The 17,224-nt window shown below is 36.8% G+C and overlaps 1 protein-coding gene across 4 annotated transcripts in view; it reads right to left on the bottom strand.

Annotated features, from left to right (window-relative positions):
- Window positions 1-17,224, bottom strand: part of LOC107971418 (POTE ankyrin domain family member I) — a 47,019-nt gene that overhangs the window by 17,392 nt on the left and 12,403 nt on the right. For 2 of the 4 annotated variants that reach the window (XM_054679745.2, XM_063791071.1), the window contains 6 exons: window positions 16,386-16,456; window positions 10,482-10,552; window positions 10,092-10,112; window positions 9,052-9,096; window positions 7,848-8,014; window positions 1,831-1,901 (listed from right to left, as the gene is read on the bottom strand). In XM_054679745.2, coding sequence (XP_054535720.1) covers window positions 1,831-1,901; window positions 7,848-8,014; window positions 9,052-9,096; window positions 10,092-10,112; window positions 10,482-10,552; window positions 16,386-16,456 — 446 coding nt within the window. The remainder of the gene's footprint in view (window positions 1-1,830; window positions 1,902-7,847; window positions 8,015-9,051; window positions 9,097-10,091; window positions 10,113-10,481; window positions 10,553-16,385; window positions 16,457-17,224) is intronic. The other 2 variants (XM_054679746.2, XM_063791072.1) reach the window with 1 other exon arrangement.

Genomic DNA, 17,224 nt, shown 5'->3' with positions numbered 1-17,224 from the left:
GGGATCCCTAGGATATCAATGAACAAAAAAACAACTCTGGTTCCTACTGTTTTAGCCACTGCTCATCTAGTATTTGCAGTCCAAAGCATTCTACCTGGTAAATTTCCCATGGCCCACAGGAAAAGACCTACTCATTTCTATAGTATTAAAAAGCCTATAGTAAACTTGCCTTAGCTAAGTATTCACCTCACTCCCAACCTCTGGTATCTCACACTTTTGGTAATAGCAAAAGTGAACTGCTCAGAAACCCTGCCATGTTCACTCAAGCATCTTGTCTTCTGCACTTGCTGCTCTTCCTCCCAAACGGGCAATCTTATTAGATGTTCCTTCTGGCAAACACACAATCTGACTCCATGTTCCTTCTGCCAAATGTCATTCTTCTGCTTCTTTCCCTGAAAAATTCTTCTCACTCTGCATGCTTACATTAAATCCTGCCTCCTTTCTTTCTAAAGCTTTCACTCCTCATCACATATGTCTGGCACACAATCAATATCACATATAATAAATCATAATTATAAGATTCCAGTGGGCATCTAGCACACAGTAAGCACTGAATAAAGCAGCAAAATAATAAAAATGACAATGATAATAATAACAAGCTCCTGTCTGTGTTTTTGTGTTCTGTAGCCTTAGAAAAACTGCTTAGTATCTAAAAGACATTTGACAGTTATTTGTTAAGTGGACAAGTGAAAACATAAATAAAAATGTTTTCTTTGTAAATTCTGTTGAAAAAACCACAGAAATGAAATAGAAACACTTCTGTTGTGAGTACCTTAAAGATTAAAACTACATCTATTCCATCTTTGTCTCCTGCAACTGATAAAACCTAACTTACAGAAGCTCTTTGATAAATAGGTAGCTAAATTAAAGGCATCCTCATATAGTTTGGATTGTACCATGTATTAGGTGTCCACATCCAGGTAGCATACTAGCATTTTTGTTACTGTGAAACATTTTTATATTTTTATTATAATCTGTGACCCTTGCATTGGGCAAATTGTACATTATGACAATCTTTTGGCAAATGGTAGCAGAGCACCTTCTTCTAACAAAATTACTGTTATCATGACAATTAACCAGCCGGTGGAAGAACACATCTTGTTCCAACAAAGTAAATGCATCTCTTTCAACTTCAAAATAGGAGGAATGAAGTCAGTAATAGTGAGACCTTGTTGGCACAAGCATATGTAACATGACCTGTGCTTCACTGTTCTTTTGTGAACAAACATTCCTTACTTTTACTTTTTAAATCTATGGTAGGACCTCCCAGAGCAGGGCTCCACAACTCCCAGGCCACAGACTGGTACCAATCCATGGTCTGTTATGAACCACGCCACACAGGAGTAGGTGCTCAGCAGGCAAGCCAGGGAAGCTTCATCTGTATTTACAGCCACTCCTTATGGCTCATATTACAGCCTCTACTCTGCCTCCAGTCAGATCAGTGATAGCATTAGATACTCATTGGAGCATGAACCCTGTTGTGAACTGCCCATCTGAGGGATCTAGGTTGTGTGCTTCCTATGAGAATCTAATGCCTGATGATCTGTCACTGTCTCACTTTGCCCCCAGAAGGGACCATCTAGTTGCAGAAAAATAAGCTCAGAGCTTCCACTGATTCTACATTATGGTAAGTTGTATAATTATTTTATTATATATTACAATGTAATAATAACATAAAGTAGCACAATAAGTGTAATGTGACTGAACAATCCTGAAACCATCCCCACCTTCCCCCAGCCCATGGAAAGATTGTCTTCCACAAAACCGGTCCCTGGTGCCAAAAAGATTGTGGACAACTGACCTAAAGTAATTCACTATCACAAGTCTTACCTGGGTTGCTGTTTTCGGAAGAGTATTTTGGCATCTGTTTTTCTTTGTAGTCAGAAAGTAATTCACAAATTCTATGTATAAAAATATAACAAATAAAATTACTGTTTTAAAATACTGATCTGGAAACTTACCAAATGTAAAATTCTTAGAGCATTTCAAACAATATCAGAATATCAGAACTTAACAGTATTATCCCATCCACTTATGCGTACGTTCTACAAACTTCTCATGAAGCTTCTAATTAAAGAAGAAAAAAAAGTAAGATGAAATACTCATAAATCGAGGGCACTGTGACCCAGTAAATTAACTTGCATTAGCCTGACATAATAGAAAGTGTCCCAACTCTAAATAAGTCCTAGCTCCATAATGAACAGCTATTTGCTCTTGAACAAGCTGCTTCTCTTAGGCTTAATGTCTTCTTCTACAAAGTGAGGACTATGCTGCCTTATTTTACTAGGTTGTTATAATGATTTAACAAGATAACATTTTTTTAAATGCTCAAAGAAATAGTAAAACAATGGAATAATTTATTCCTAAACTTTATGACTGAAATTATCTTGGAATCCCAAATAAAACCCAGTGCGAATTTTGTTCATAGGTTCTAATATGCAAATGTTGTAGTTTTCAGGAAATGTTATTAAGTCCTAGTTTTGCTTCTTAGTTGTCCTACTCTTTATGGCTTATAATTCAGGGCATCTCAACTATGTCATAGTTTGTAACTAAATTTTTTCATAAATATCTCATTAAAGTAGATAATGTGATTGTCCACTATTACGGAGTTGATCAATCACCCCAAGGGCAGAAAAACCAACGGATGTTAAGACCTGACTTGGACCAACGATCCTTCTCTACAGACTGAAACTCTCAGCCAGATGTTTGTTACGATGATGCTTTATATACATGTTCATCTCCAGCTGACATGGGAGACGAAAACCCTACTTTTATTTTTTTTTAGGTTCCACGAAGAAGTTGTAAGTTGGCATTCTCTAATTTTTAACATACATACTAACAATATATTTTGTACACAACACCCCACACGTTATTTGGCTCCGGTGTCATCTCACAGCCCACCTTACATGACTATTTTTATTGCACAAATCACAATTTCAATGTTTTTGTGGCACCCATTCTGCTTTGATTCACACCATTTCCTTAAAGCTACTCAGCAAACAGTCAAATGACCTTCCAGTGACTGCGCAAAATATAGAATGCTTCAAAAATTTGTGTGGCCGCCTTATGCAAGGGCCAGCTCCTTGGGAGGCTGAGGCAGGAGAAATGCATGAACCCACGTTGCAATGAACTGAGATCGCGCCATTGCACTCCAGCCTGGGCGATACAGCGAGACTCCATCTCAAAAAATTAAAATAAAATAAAATAAAATAAAATAGTAAAGTTTGCAAGTCCTCTGACTCAGTTTACCGTAATTGCAATTATGATTACTATTAAAGAATAAATAGTGAATAACCACAATATTGGGCTTTTCTCCCTAAATAAAAAAATTAATATAAAGAATGTAGCTTATTATAGCCAAAACGATTTTTAAAATGCAGACAATTACCAGGCAAAACTGTTAGAAAGAACCATGTCAAACTTTTTTTTTTTTTTTTTGAGACGGAGTCTTGCTCTGTCACCCAGGCTGGATGGAGTGCAGTGGCATGATCTCGGCTCACTGCAAGCTCCGCCTCCCGGGTTCATGCCATTCTCCTGCCTCAGCCTCCATAGCAGCTGGGACTACAGGCGCATGCTGCCACACCCCGTTAATTTTTTTGTATTTTTAGTAGAGACGGGGTTTCACTGGTCTCCATCTCCTGACCTCGTGATCCGCCTGCCTCGGCCTCCCAAAGTGCTGTGATTACAGGTGTGAGCCACCATGCCCGACCCACGTCAAACATTTTTAAAGTGAGAATCAATCAAACAATATACACAGGATAAACTCCATTCACTTATTTAATAAGTATTTATTAGGTAGCTACATCCAATATGCTAAGCCTTTTTCTAAGCAATGAAGATATGGTAGTGAAAAATAAAAACCCTATACATGACAGTGAGAAAAACACACAATAACAACAGACAGATAAGGCAAAATATATGGTATGTTAGAGGAGAAAAACTAAAGCAGGAAAATGAAATGTTTATGTGTTTGATGGGGAGGGTGGTGGGAAAGTTGAGATGGCCAGAAGAGTCCCTGCTGAGAAAGGGTTTTTTTTTTCTAATACAAAAAACCTTTTATTTGTATATCAAAGACTCTAAGAAACGATGACATAAGGTTAACAGTGTTGATGTCAAGATACAAATAGGTTTGAAGTCAGAGATGATAAACACTTTGTTTCATTGAACCTTGCCTTGATTACCTTAGAGAGCATTCCTTGTATGCTCCCAATTGCATCTTAAGCATGATGCATCTGGGTAGTACACGGTTCTTCCTCAGAAAGTGGATGTTCCTTAACGTGTTTCTTTTTACCCTTTTCTTCTTCTTAGAAAGGCGGTTTTAAATAAAGAACTGAAGGAATGGAAAGAGTAAGCTAGGAGGATATCTGGGGAAAAAGCCTCCCAGACACAGGGAACTGCCAAGCACAGAGGTGTGTCTGGAGTCTTTAAGCACTAGGGGTAGATATGGGATGGCAAGAATTCAGTGTGGCTGAAGCAGAGCAAGGGAGATAATCAGGAGGAACTTTGACCCATACTCAGAGTGAAAAGGAGGCAATCACAAGTGCTGGGGCAGAGGAATGACACAATTTGACTTATGTTTTAAATACATCCACTGAGTTAAGAATTGATGAAAAGGGAAGTTTTTAAAAGCCAGGACGATCAATTCCCAGTCTATGACACTCATCTAGACTGCAGATGACAGTGGCTCAGATGTACAAGATATGACTGGCTTCTGGACATATTCTTCAGGTAGACCTGACAAGATTTACTGAAAGATTAGATATGAGGTGTCAGAGGGACAGATGAGTCAAGAATGACACTGACATTTTTGGCAGAGCAATTGGAAGAGTTGCCCTTAACCAAAGTAGGAAAGACTACATGAGGTGTAGATTTCAGGAAGGACATCAGTAGCCCAATTTTGGATCTGACAAGTGTGTGATACCCAATAACTAACCAAATAGAGACGTCAAGTAGGCAGGCTGATATAGAAATCTGGAATTGAGGAGAGAGATCTGAGCTGGAGACATACATTTGAAAATCACTAGCATATACACAATAGAAAAAGTCACAAGGGGCCGGGTGCAGTGGCTCACACCTGTAATCCCAACACTTTGTGAGGCCAAGGCAGACAGATCACCTGAGGTCAGGAGTTTGAGACCAGGCTGGCCAACATGGGGAAATGCTGTCTCTACTAAAAATACAAAAATTAGCCAGGCATGGTGGCACACAGCTGTAATGCCAGCTACTCAGGAGGCTGAGGCAGGAGAATCACTTAAACCCAAGAGGCAGAAGTTGTAGTGAGCTGAGATCACACCACTGAACTCCAGCCTGGGGGACAGAGTCAAACTCCGTCTCAAAAAAAGAAAAAGAAAAAGTCAGGAGAAAGAAGATTGAGGACTGAGCCCTGGGAAACAACAATGTCCAAAAGGAGAAAGATGAGGAGGAGCAAGCAAAACAGACCACGATGAATGGCCTAGAAATGCAGGAGGAAAAGCTTGAGGGAGTGAGGTCCTGAAAGCCAACTGAAGACGCCATTAGGGAGGAGACGCCCTCCACTGGCTCAAATATTGCTGACAGATTAAATAAAATGAGGTGTAACAAAAAATGCATAATTTACAGAAAAAAATTGTGATAATCTTGAGGAAAAACAATGTTGGAGGACTGCTGAAATTGAAGACGCCGGTGTGAGATTAAGAGTGAATGAAAAGAAAATTTGAGTTCGTGAGTGTGGACAGTTCTTTTAAGGACATCATGCTTAGGAGTCATGACTGAGAATGTTGTAATTTTCTTCCACAGTCATGGAAAAGTAATAGACAAATAGTTTCAAGTTTTATATAACAGGTGTAGTTTTCAAATTTTATATAACAATTATATATTTTAAAGGTTATAAAAATTATACACATGTGGCATTAAAAATGCCAGACTGAGGTATTAAATTCTTAAAACTATAGAACTAAAAGTCGCCTTGAACATTTCTAGATTACACATAAGCTGATTATCATTTTATTCATGCTTATGCATAACGACCAAGAAATACTAAAAGTTTCAAGGACAGTATTTCTTGCTTGATAAAATCAGCCAATTCTAGGACAACTGATACTCATCAAATATACAAAGAAATTGATCACAGCAAAATACTGGGTTCTATTAACAGGAATAAAGTGGGAGAAATGCAGACAATAATCTTATTTTATAAACGAAATTTTTAAAATTATATGAAGTCACTGTGGAAAAATAGGGTGAGGTGAATACTGAAATATATCCTTTTCTCAAAGGAAGGATAATTTCACACATGCAGGGCACTTTTACAAATAAGAGTCACTTCACTTGCAGCACCTTCCTTTTAGCACAAGGGTCAGCAAATTAGCACCTGGGGCCAAATCCAGCCCACTGCCTGTTTTTGTAAGTCAAGTATTTTGGAACACAGCCATGCTTATTCACTTTACAGTCCATAGTGTCAATTAGCTGGGTGTGATGTTGCACACCTGTGGTCCCAACTAGTAGAGAGGCTGAGGTGGGAGGATCACTAGAGCTCAGAAAGTCAAGACTGCAGTGAGCCATGATCACACAACTGCACTCCAGCCTGGGAAACAGAGTGAGACCCTGTCTCAAAAATAAATTAATTTATATAGTCCACAAAGCCTAAAATATTTACTAACTGGCTCTTTGCAGAAAAAGCTGGCCAACTCCTGGTTTAGCAGATGAAAGATCCTTTGATATATTTTAATAAAAGTTTTACCCAATATACTGCAATGTTTATATTAAATACAGATCCCCATGTACAATCCCTTGGCAATATTCAGATTGAGGGTCCAATATTTCAGCACTCAGTCACTGACAATAAAAATTTAATAACTAGCAATCTTGTTGCTAACAAGGTACAGCGTCAATGTAGCATGTAGCTTCCATTTGCAACACAGGAAATATTACAAGAATTTTAACAAGAACTCTTAAGATGTCATCACTAATGCTTTAAATACACTTTAGTTGTGAAATAATCAGTATACTCTAGATCTAACCTCACTTGTAAAAAATGGTTGCATACTACATTAATTTCTGGGTATGAAAATTGAGCTATTTCCTATTGGTAATGATTTACTTTTGATAATGATAATTTCCTATTGATAAGGATCCATCTTTTTGATATAATAATGCTGTAATAAATGTCCTTATACATAAGTATATATGTAACAAATCTACACAAATATCCTTTACATATATTATATATCCTTATTGTTATACATGTGTTTGTGAATATGCTACTAAATTAATGTTCAAAATGTATTTACCAGCAGTGTATGAAATGTCTTTTACAATGAAACCATTTCTTTTGCAGCAACACAGATGGAGCTGGAGGCCATTATCCTAAGCAAACTAATGCAGGAACAGAAAACCAAATGCCACATGTTCTTACTAAATAATGAGAACTCATGGACACAAAGAGGAGACTAACAGGCACCAGGGTCTACTTGAAGGTGGAGCGTCACAGGAGGGAGACGACCAAAAAACTAACTTTTGGTGTTTTGCTTATTATGTGGCTGATGAAATAATCTGCAGTCCAAATCTCCATGATACACTTTACCTATATAATAACCCTGCACATGTACCCTGAAACTAAAAGAAAAGTTCACTAAAAAGAAAAGAAAATGCCTTTTCCCTCACCTTTGCCAATACTGGTTATTTTTCAAATAAATTAATGACTAGAAAAATGGTAACTCATTGTTCGCTGATTTTCATTTTTCTGATTAACAGGCAAGGCTGAATATCCTAGTAAAACTATAAAATTTGTTCATCATGAATATTAGCCCAAATTAGGATTAGTTTGACAGCACATAGTTATCTCCTGTTCAATGTTGCCATAGGCTTACCTGTGATACTCTTCACTTTCGTTGTCAGGAAATTGCTGATTTTCAGGTGTTCTGCTATTCCTTTGAGGAATTAATCCATCATCACCATTGCCAGCAGTGACACCATTAGTCAGGTTTTCTAGTAATCCCACATTATTACTTTCATGCTTCTTCATTTCTTCTTCAACCTTGAGTGGGATATTAAGGATAGTTATCACTTTATTGAATAAAAAGAACCTTTTTAATTGATTCTATCAATTGACTCAGTTTGTCATTATTTTAGTCATTAAAAATATTTCACACAAATTTGATCCTATATATAGAAATATTACCATATAACTTTAAGATGTAATTATCATCTCATTAATATATCACAGAAATTTTTGTAAAGTTTGCTTCATTTCTGTTTCAATGAATGAAACGGAATTTTCCAAAATTCAAAAAGGGCCCTCCTTCGTTTTGTGCTTTTATTCTCAATCACTCTTCAGAATCTTATGTATGTATTTACCCCATTTTACTCATGGGAACACACAAATAAAAAGACAAAGATGCAAAATGTGTCCTCTTCCATCTTTACCACCTAGATTTTACATTAAACAGTCAGATTTAGAGGATGACACACTGTGCGGCTTCAGGAATAGAAAGGAAGTTTGCCCTTTTCTGCGCTAAGATATTCTTCTCCCCCACTGCCTTTGAGCATTCTTTTTTCATTTGGTTGCTGGGATATCAAAAACATGATGGTGCTCACTGAAAATGGGAGCCAAAGTTTGCCACAACACAAGAAGCAGAGTGAAACTGCTGACGTGCAAGCATGGAATTCCAGAAAATGAGATGCTCCCCAAATTTCACATTGAATAGCCATACAATTTTCTAGCTGGAAGATACACAGAATAAGAAGCTATCTACTTTAGGCACATTATCTATTGATAATCAGACTAAAACCAAGAAAGATAAAATGATTGGTCCAAAGCTCCTAAAGTGGCATTACCTAGCATTTTATAGCACCATTCAGGATTGTTCCATAATAATCAAAGAATATCTCTAGGGTTTGTATCTCTTGAAAACTCAATGTACAGAATTCTTTCTGAGTTAAATATTAACTTTTTCACTGATGATTTATGCTACTTACATGATAGGATCATGTATGCCTACACTTACTACATTTTGTTAAACAACATAATGTAAAAATCTAATTCAACAGAAACATTTGAATATGAAGGTATACCTCTCTATCACCATCCTTATTTATTTCTGGTTCTTGAGACATTTTCTGCAGAGGCAAAAACAGAAGGTTAATTTGCTTGTTGTGTTTCTGTGATGTCTCCTCTTTTGGAGTGCATGTTTTAAAAAAATTTTATTCTTAACTAATCAAGTATGGACGATGAAAAATTAGAAAATAAAATTAAAATATAACTGTTAAATAAATAATAATTAAAATTAAGAATTAACTTTTTAATCTATGTTTAGCTACTGCCACATTACTGGCTTCTGACTAACATGTGAAAAATAATTCACCTTAGCCCAAGGAAGAAAAAAAACGTGAACCAGCAAACTTAACTTGGTCACCATTTGTTTGGACTAAACTTAATTTGTTATGTGTTAAATCTACCAAAAATGAGTCAGCAGATGATTTGTAGTGTTCCAAAACCTTCCTCACTTGAAAAGAGTTTACCTCATGAAACCCTAACTAGTGAGCCCCTACAGTGCACTGAAGTGCTTTTCTAAAACATTCCTAACTGGATTGTAGGCACCATTTAAATTATTAGGAGATGAAATCAACACCAAACAGAAAGAGATGCAAATTCTCAAATTTTAATTGAGATTATATACTGTCATATGATAGTGTTATGTATCCAGATTATCTGCTTAAGTCCAGTTCTAATATATTCTAATGTGTACTAATTACAGTGGATAAAGATTTTTTAATAATATGTACTAATTTTCTGCAACTGAAATAAATTAGAATGTTATTGTGTTTGTGCACTAACACCAAAGGTTCCATTCTGCAAGATATGATTCTTGTAATAGGCAGCTGTGTTGCTTTTATGACCTGGTTCCCTCCCTGAACAGAAACGCTGAGGTCAACGAGAGACCACAAGGCAGAATATATTTTTAACCTTGGTATCAGTGACTGACAATATAAAACTGCAGATTTTCAATCACTGGCCATGATTACTCCTTAACCATGAATCCAGCTCAGGGACCATCAGAGTTACATTGTTCATAATTCTATTGCTTAATAACATAATCCAATAATTGATGTACCTTCTTCATCATGTTCGGGTGCTGTAAAAATAAAAGAACAATGTTCTGAAATTTGTTTTTGCCTCTATTCCAAAAGGAAAGATTAGCTATAAGCTAATCAAAAAGGCAGATGAGAGTATTTTAAATAAAAATATTATAAGAGTATTTTAAATTTTATAGTGGTTATGTTTTTTAAGTTAAATATCAAATGTTAAATTAGAATCCATTCTTCTGTTAATGAGATTACTGAATTTATTAAAATAAATTTTAACAATCTATTTAAAAATTCTTTAAAAAATCTATTGATTCTCAAAACCTAGTCTGAAAGGTAATTTCATTTGGACTATCTAATATTATTAAAGCAAAGAAAACAACATTAAATCAAAAATTTTAATTTAAAATTTTCCATGCCTCTGGCTGGCTATTTTCACTGCCTTTGAACCTTTGTGACTCTTCCTCTGATGTCAGCTTTAAGTCTTGTTCTGTTGAGAAATCCATATATTCAGTTAAAATGAACCACTTAGAACAGTTAAAAACTATTGCCTTTATAAAAATCGATTTAAGACAACATTTTATTTCATAAATTGAGTGTTTAGTTTTTCATGAAATAGTTACTTAGGAAATAATTCTCCCAAACTTCAACAAATCACTTGGGGAGACACCTGATGTCATTCACTCACAAATTCATCCACCCAACATAAATGAACAAAACCACCAGAAACACAACTTTAAAATACAGTAGAAGCATATAAGGTAACACAGTATGTTGTTCTCCACTTCCTAATAGTGAAGCAGTAAATGTAAAGAAAAGGAAATATAGTTTTAAAGAGAAACAAGTTTTCCTGCACTTAGCTCCTCTGACTCTAAGGATAGTAACAAGCAGGGCCCAGGAAAGGTCGTTGTGACCCTGCCTGAGAAGCCAGAGCCCACAGGTATGGGCTCCAGACATCCCAGAGCAAGGTTAAGAAAACAAAATCCTTTACTGTCTCCCCTTCCCCTCAGCATTCACTCAGAGCTGTTTTTACAAATGTATATTATTTGCAAGTTCCTGTTGTCCTTCAATGCAGCTGCAAGGTCATAAGCTATGCTGAGGTTGCAAAACTGTCACTATGTGATTAACTGCCTTTGTTCTGCTTCTGTAAGCTTGCCTACATAAGCCAAGCCCTGTCTTTGTTCAGGGCTCAGCTTTCGGATGCAAATCCGCTGCGCTGGTGCGAACCTAAATGAAATCCTCCTGTTTCACCCACTTGGTCTCTCCTGCCTCCTGTTTTCTGCAACAATAGTACCTTACAAATGATTTCAAAAATTACTACTGACACCGTTATTAGTGTACAATGTCTTCCCAATATCTAAAATGTTTCCCTCCACTATTCTGACATATTTATTGTCATTTTTCTTTTTTCTTTTTTTTTTTTTTTTTTTTTTTGAGCCAGGGTCTTGCTCTGTCACCAGGCTGGAGTGCAGTGGTGCAATCTCAGCTCACTGCAACCTCTGACACTCCCTGGTTCAAGCGATTCTTCTGTCTCAGTCTCCGGAGAAGCTGGGATTACAGGCATGTACCATCATGCCCAGCTAATTTTCATGTTTTTAGTAGAGATGGGGTTTCACCATTGGCCATGATGGTCCTGATCTTTTGACCTTGTGATCTGCCTGCTCCAGCCTCCCAAAATGCTGGGATTAGAGGTGTGAGCCACCACACTTGTCCTTATTTTTATCTTTTAAAACAATGCTATGAGAACGTCTTCCTTGATTCTGCATGTCTTTCCCCAGATAAACAGGTACCTCCTTCCTTGAGGCTTAGTACTTCACTGATTTTTCTACTGCATCTTCACCACCTGAACTGTACATTATTCCTCCACATGTCTGTCCCATCTGCTCCAAGACTGCAGAGGACAGTCTTGCGCATCATCTTACTCACATTTTACTCAGAAATTTCTTATTGAGTCCTGCTAAATACATGCTAGGCATTAGGGTTTAAAAAGAATTAAAATAAAGCATGTCAGGGATGGCTTTTCTAGAAAACATGCCCAAGCAGAGACTTAAATATTGAGACTAGCCAGATTAAAAGGGGTAGAGGGCAAGAAAGGGTGACAGCATGCCACGCAGCAGCAAGAGCGGGAGCGAGGCCTGAAAGAGTGAAAGTATTTGCCTACAATAGAAGGATGAGTGAGTAGGGCATTGCCAGCAGCTCAGTAATGCCAGAGAAAGGGCACACAGGGAAAAGGCCTAAAGATGGAGAGTGGGGCAGAAGTCAGATTATGAAAGCCTTATGTGTAATTTTAAGATGCCTGGACATTAATGTTCAAGAGTGGTCCCTGATCCTATCTGCATTTAGATATAGATCACTTTAAATGCCAAAACCAGTATTCCTAGTGAACCATTATTCATTAAGACAAGGTGACAGATAGCTCATGTGGACACAGCTGAGATGATACTATGTAGCAAATTCTCAATAATTCTCATGAACACTAGGAAAGTCAATTCTATAAGAAGTCAGAGAAATTATAATAAATCACTTAATACTTGGTTTGGGAAGGTGCTTTCTAAAGTTATAGTGCCTATGAATTTAACTAATAATTGTGAATTCAGAGCTGTGACAATAAAGCAAAGAAACCACATTGTGTTTGAGTCAGCAATCTTTAGATTTCTATCCAGTCTTCCTACCCAGTCTGTAAATTCTAACTATAATCCTGGTACTCACTCTCAAGTTTATGTTAAATACTAGCCTATACAAAAAACACTCTTTCTCTTTTTTCATTTTGTTATTTATATATTGCTTTGTTTAAAGGAAGAACACAAAAATGCCCTGCTAAAGGGATTCTGTTTGGTTGCGGGCTGCAAGCGGGGAAAAAATCAAAGTGTATTTTGCCGAAAATGATTTCTTAGAAGTCAGAACTATGACATGAAGTCAAGCAGGGCACTCTAGGACTGAATTTGCTGTGCTGCCTTCATATGCTCCTTGCTCGCTCTTTTCTGGCAGCTGTGACTCACACAGGTCATGGAGAGTATCATTCCCTAAAAGGAACAACTCCGATATTCATCTTTATCCATTAAGTTCATCTGTCCCATTCTATGTCTGTGGATGCTGACTTCTGATCATTGATGGTGATACACATGGACATTTATCATCAACTTCCAGATTCTTGGATCTTTGACAAGTCTTATTAGTGAGAGTCAAACTAGTAGGATGCGAGTTATAAATGCTGGTTATCCAATTACCTACTCAAAATATCCTACATGAATTTTCCATTAAACGTGCATAGAAAAACATTAGTCATTCCTGCTGACCTGCTGCTCTTTGCTCTTCTGTATTCACCAGAAAATTTCCTCCTTCGTCCTCACATCCAGGTTAAATACTACTGTACAACCTGGAAACCTGTAAATTATCTGACATTTCTCTCTGTCCCCCAAGCCTTTCTCATTCAATTATCACTAAATCATATTGACGATACCTCTCTTCTGCCTCTGCTTTATATTCCCATTGCCACTGGGAACACAAACATTTACAAAATGGCTTTTATTTAAAAAAAAAAAAAGCCTGCCAACTATTAATGTTATTTCTTACATGAAAAAAATTAAGCAAAACAAATGAAAAAAGCATAACACCAAAAAAACAAAGGCCAACATATTAAACAAGTAGTTGAGATTCCTAACTTTATGTATTTCACTAAGGACGGATGAAAACCTTGTAATACATTGATGCTACTCCAAGGATGTATGACAAGGAAACTATAGCTGACTACTGCAAAAACTTCCTTTGTCTCCTGGTTTCTTTACATGGTAAAGAACCTTCCATCAATCCCAGCAAACTATAGGCCACAGGCCAAATCCAATCTGCATTATGGTTTTGTAAATAAAGTTTTATAGGAGCTCAGTCATGCCTGTTTGCTTACATATAATCATGGTGGCTTTCACACTATAACAGCAGACAACAGCAGGGTTAAGTAGATATGACAGAGACCACATAGTCTAAAATATTGCCCACCTGGCCATTTACAGAAAAAGCTTGCTAACGCGTTTTACACCATAACCAGAATGCCTTAATACTCAAATTTAATCTTGTGATTCCCCTGCTCAAATTTCTCCAATGAGCCCCTGCAGCACACATTGTTGGCTCCCTATCAATAGCCATTCCTTATTCTTTCTTGAAGAAGAAATCCAAGTCTATTGGGATATTTATTATCCCAATCCCCCTCCTCAGCCTCAGAAACAGAAATGTTGATTCTAAGCTAATCAGGTATTTACCTTCCCAGTGCCTGGTTTGGGAATGAGCATGTGGTGTGACCCAACCAGTGAAATGTTACAGGAAGCCCCTTGCATGCTTCTAAGTTTTCTCCTTGTTTAAAAGACACATGTGAAGAAAAGCAGCCCTTGCGATGTTGTGTTGTGAGAACAAGATGTTTGGAGCTGCTGCGGATTAGCCAACCATGAAAGGAGACGTGAATAAAACACTGTCAACAGCACAGCTGAAAGAGGGAAAAGTGGGATCCTAGGATATCAATGAACAACCAAAACAACTCTGGTTCCTACTGTTTTAGCCACTGTTCATCTAGTATTTACAGTCCAAAGCATTCTACCCAGTAAATTTCCCATGGCACACAGGATAAGACCTACTCATTTCTATAGTATTAAAAAGTCTATCATAAACTTGCCTTAGCTAAGTATTCACCTCATTCCCAACCTCTCGTGTCACACACTTTTGGTACTAGCAAAAGTGAACTGCTCAGAAACCCTGCCATGTTCACTCAAGCATCTTGTCTTTTGCACTTGCTGCTCTTCCTCCCAAACAGGCAATCTCATTAGATGTTCCTTCTGGCAAACACATGACCTCGCTGCATGTTCCTTCTGCCAAACATTCTTCTTCTGCTTCTTTACCTAGAAAAATTCTTCTCTCTCTGCATGCTTACCTTAAATCATACCTACTTTTTTCCAAAACTTTCATTCCTCATCACATATGTCTGGCACATAATCAATATATAATAAATCATAATTATAAGCTTCCAGTGGGTATCTAGCACACAGTAAGCACTGAATAAAGTAGTAAAATAATGAAAATGACAATGATAACAAAAAGCTCCTGTCTGTATTTTTAATTGTTTGTGGTCTATAGCATTAGAAAAATGGTTACTATCTAAAAGACATTTGATAGTTATATGTTAAGTGGACAAATGAAAACATAAATAGAAATGTTTTCTTTGTAAATTCTGTTGAAAAAGCACAGAAATGAAATGGAGACAGCTCTATTATGAGCACCTTAAAGATCAAAACTACATCTATTCCATCTTTGTCTCCTGCAACTTATAAAACCTAACTTACAAAAGCTCTTTGATAAATAGATGGCTAAATTAAAGGTGTCCTCATACAGTTTGGACTATATAATGTATTAGGTGTCCACAACCAGGTAGCATACTAGCATTTTTGTTAGTGTGAAACATTTTTCTGCTTTTATTATAATCTGCTGAGCCTAGAGTTGGGCAATTTGTATATTTATTATGACAATCTTTTGGCAAATGGTAGCAGAGCATCTTGTTCTAACAAAATTACTGTTATGATGACAATTAACCAGCAGGTAGAAGAACACATCTTGTTCCAACAAAGTAAATATATCTCTTTTCAACTTCAAATGAGGAGGAATGAAGTCAATAATAGTGAGACCTTATTGGGACAAGCATATGTAACATGACTTGTGCTTCAGTGTTCTTTTGTGATCAAAAATTCCTTACTTTTACTTTTTTATCTATGGTAGGACCACGCAGAGCAGGGGTCCTCAACTCCCAGGCCACACACTCATACCAGTCCATGGACTATTATGAACCACACCACACAGGAGGAGGTGAGCAGCAGGCAAGCCAGGGAAGCTTCATCTGTATTTACAGCCACTCCCTATGGCTCATATTACCGCCTGTACTCTGCCTCCAGTCAGATCAGTGATAGCATTAGATACTCATTGGAGCATGAACCCTGTTGTGAACTGCCCATCTGAGGGATCTAGGTTGTGTGCTTCCTATGAGAATCTAATGCCTGATGATCTGTCACTGTCTCACTTTGCCCCCAGATGAGACCATCCAGTTGCAGAAAAATAAGTTCAGAGCTTCCACGGATTCTACATTATGGTAAGTTGTATAATTATTTCATTATATATTACAATGTGATAATAATATAAAGTAGCACAATAAATGTAACATGATTGAATAATCCTGAAACCATCCCCACCTTCCCCCAGCCCATGGAAAAATTGTCTTCCACAAAACCGGTCCCTGGTGTCAAAAAGGTTGGGGACAACTGACTAAAGTAATTCACTATCACAAGTCTTACCTGGATTGCTGTTTTCAGAAGAGATTTTTAGCATCTGTTTTTCTTTGTAGTCAGAAAGTAACTGGCAAATTCTATGTATAAAAATGTAATAAACCAAATTACTATTTTAATACTGATATAAAAAAAACTTACCAAATGTAGAATTATTAAGAGTATTTCAAACAATATCAGAATATCAGAACTTAATAGTATTATCCCATCCACTTATGAGTACATTCTACAAACTTCTCTTTAAGCTTCTAATTAAAGAAGAAAAAAATGTAAGGTGAAATACTCATAAATCAAGGGCACTGTGACCCAGTAAATTAGCTAGCATTAGCATGACATACTAGAAAGTGTCCCAACTCTGCATAAGTCCTAGCTCCATAATGAACAGCTATTTGTTCTTGGACAACTTGCTTCTCTTAGGCTCAATGTCTTCTTCAACAAAGTGAGGACTTTGCTGCCTTATTTCACTAGGTTGTTATAAAGATTTAATGAGATAACATTTTTTAAATGCTCAGAGAAATAGTAAAGCAATGGAATAATCTGTTCCTAAACTTTATGACTAAAATTATCTTGGAATCCCAAATAAAACCCAATGCGTATTTTGTTCATAGGTTCTAATATGCAAATGTTGTAGTTTTCAGAAAATGTTATTAAGTCCTAATTTTGCTTCTTAGTTGTCCTACTCTTTATGGCTTATAATTCAGGGCATCTCAACTATGTCATAGTTTATAACTAAATTTATTCATAAATATCTCATTAAAGTAGATAATGTGATTGTCCACTGTTACGGAGTTGATCAATCACGCCAAGGGCAGAAAAACCAATGGATGTTAAGACCTGACTTGGACCAA

The sequence above is a fragment of the Pan troglodytes genome, chromosome 13 (assembly GCF_028858775.2).
Source record: "Pan troglodytes isolate AG18354 chromosome 13, NHGRI_mPanTro3-v2.0_pri, whole genome shotgun sequence".
NCBI classification, from domain to species: Eukaryota; Metazoa; Chordata; class Mammalia; order Primates; family Hominidae; genus Pan; species Pan troglodytes.
The sequence above is the reverse complement of the archived record's forward strand: the minus strand, read 5'-3'. Positions and strand labels throughout refer to the sequence as shown.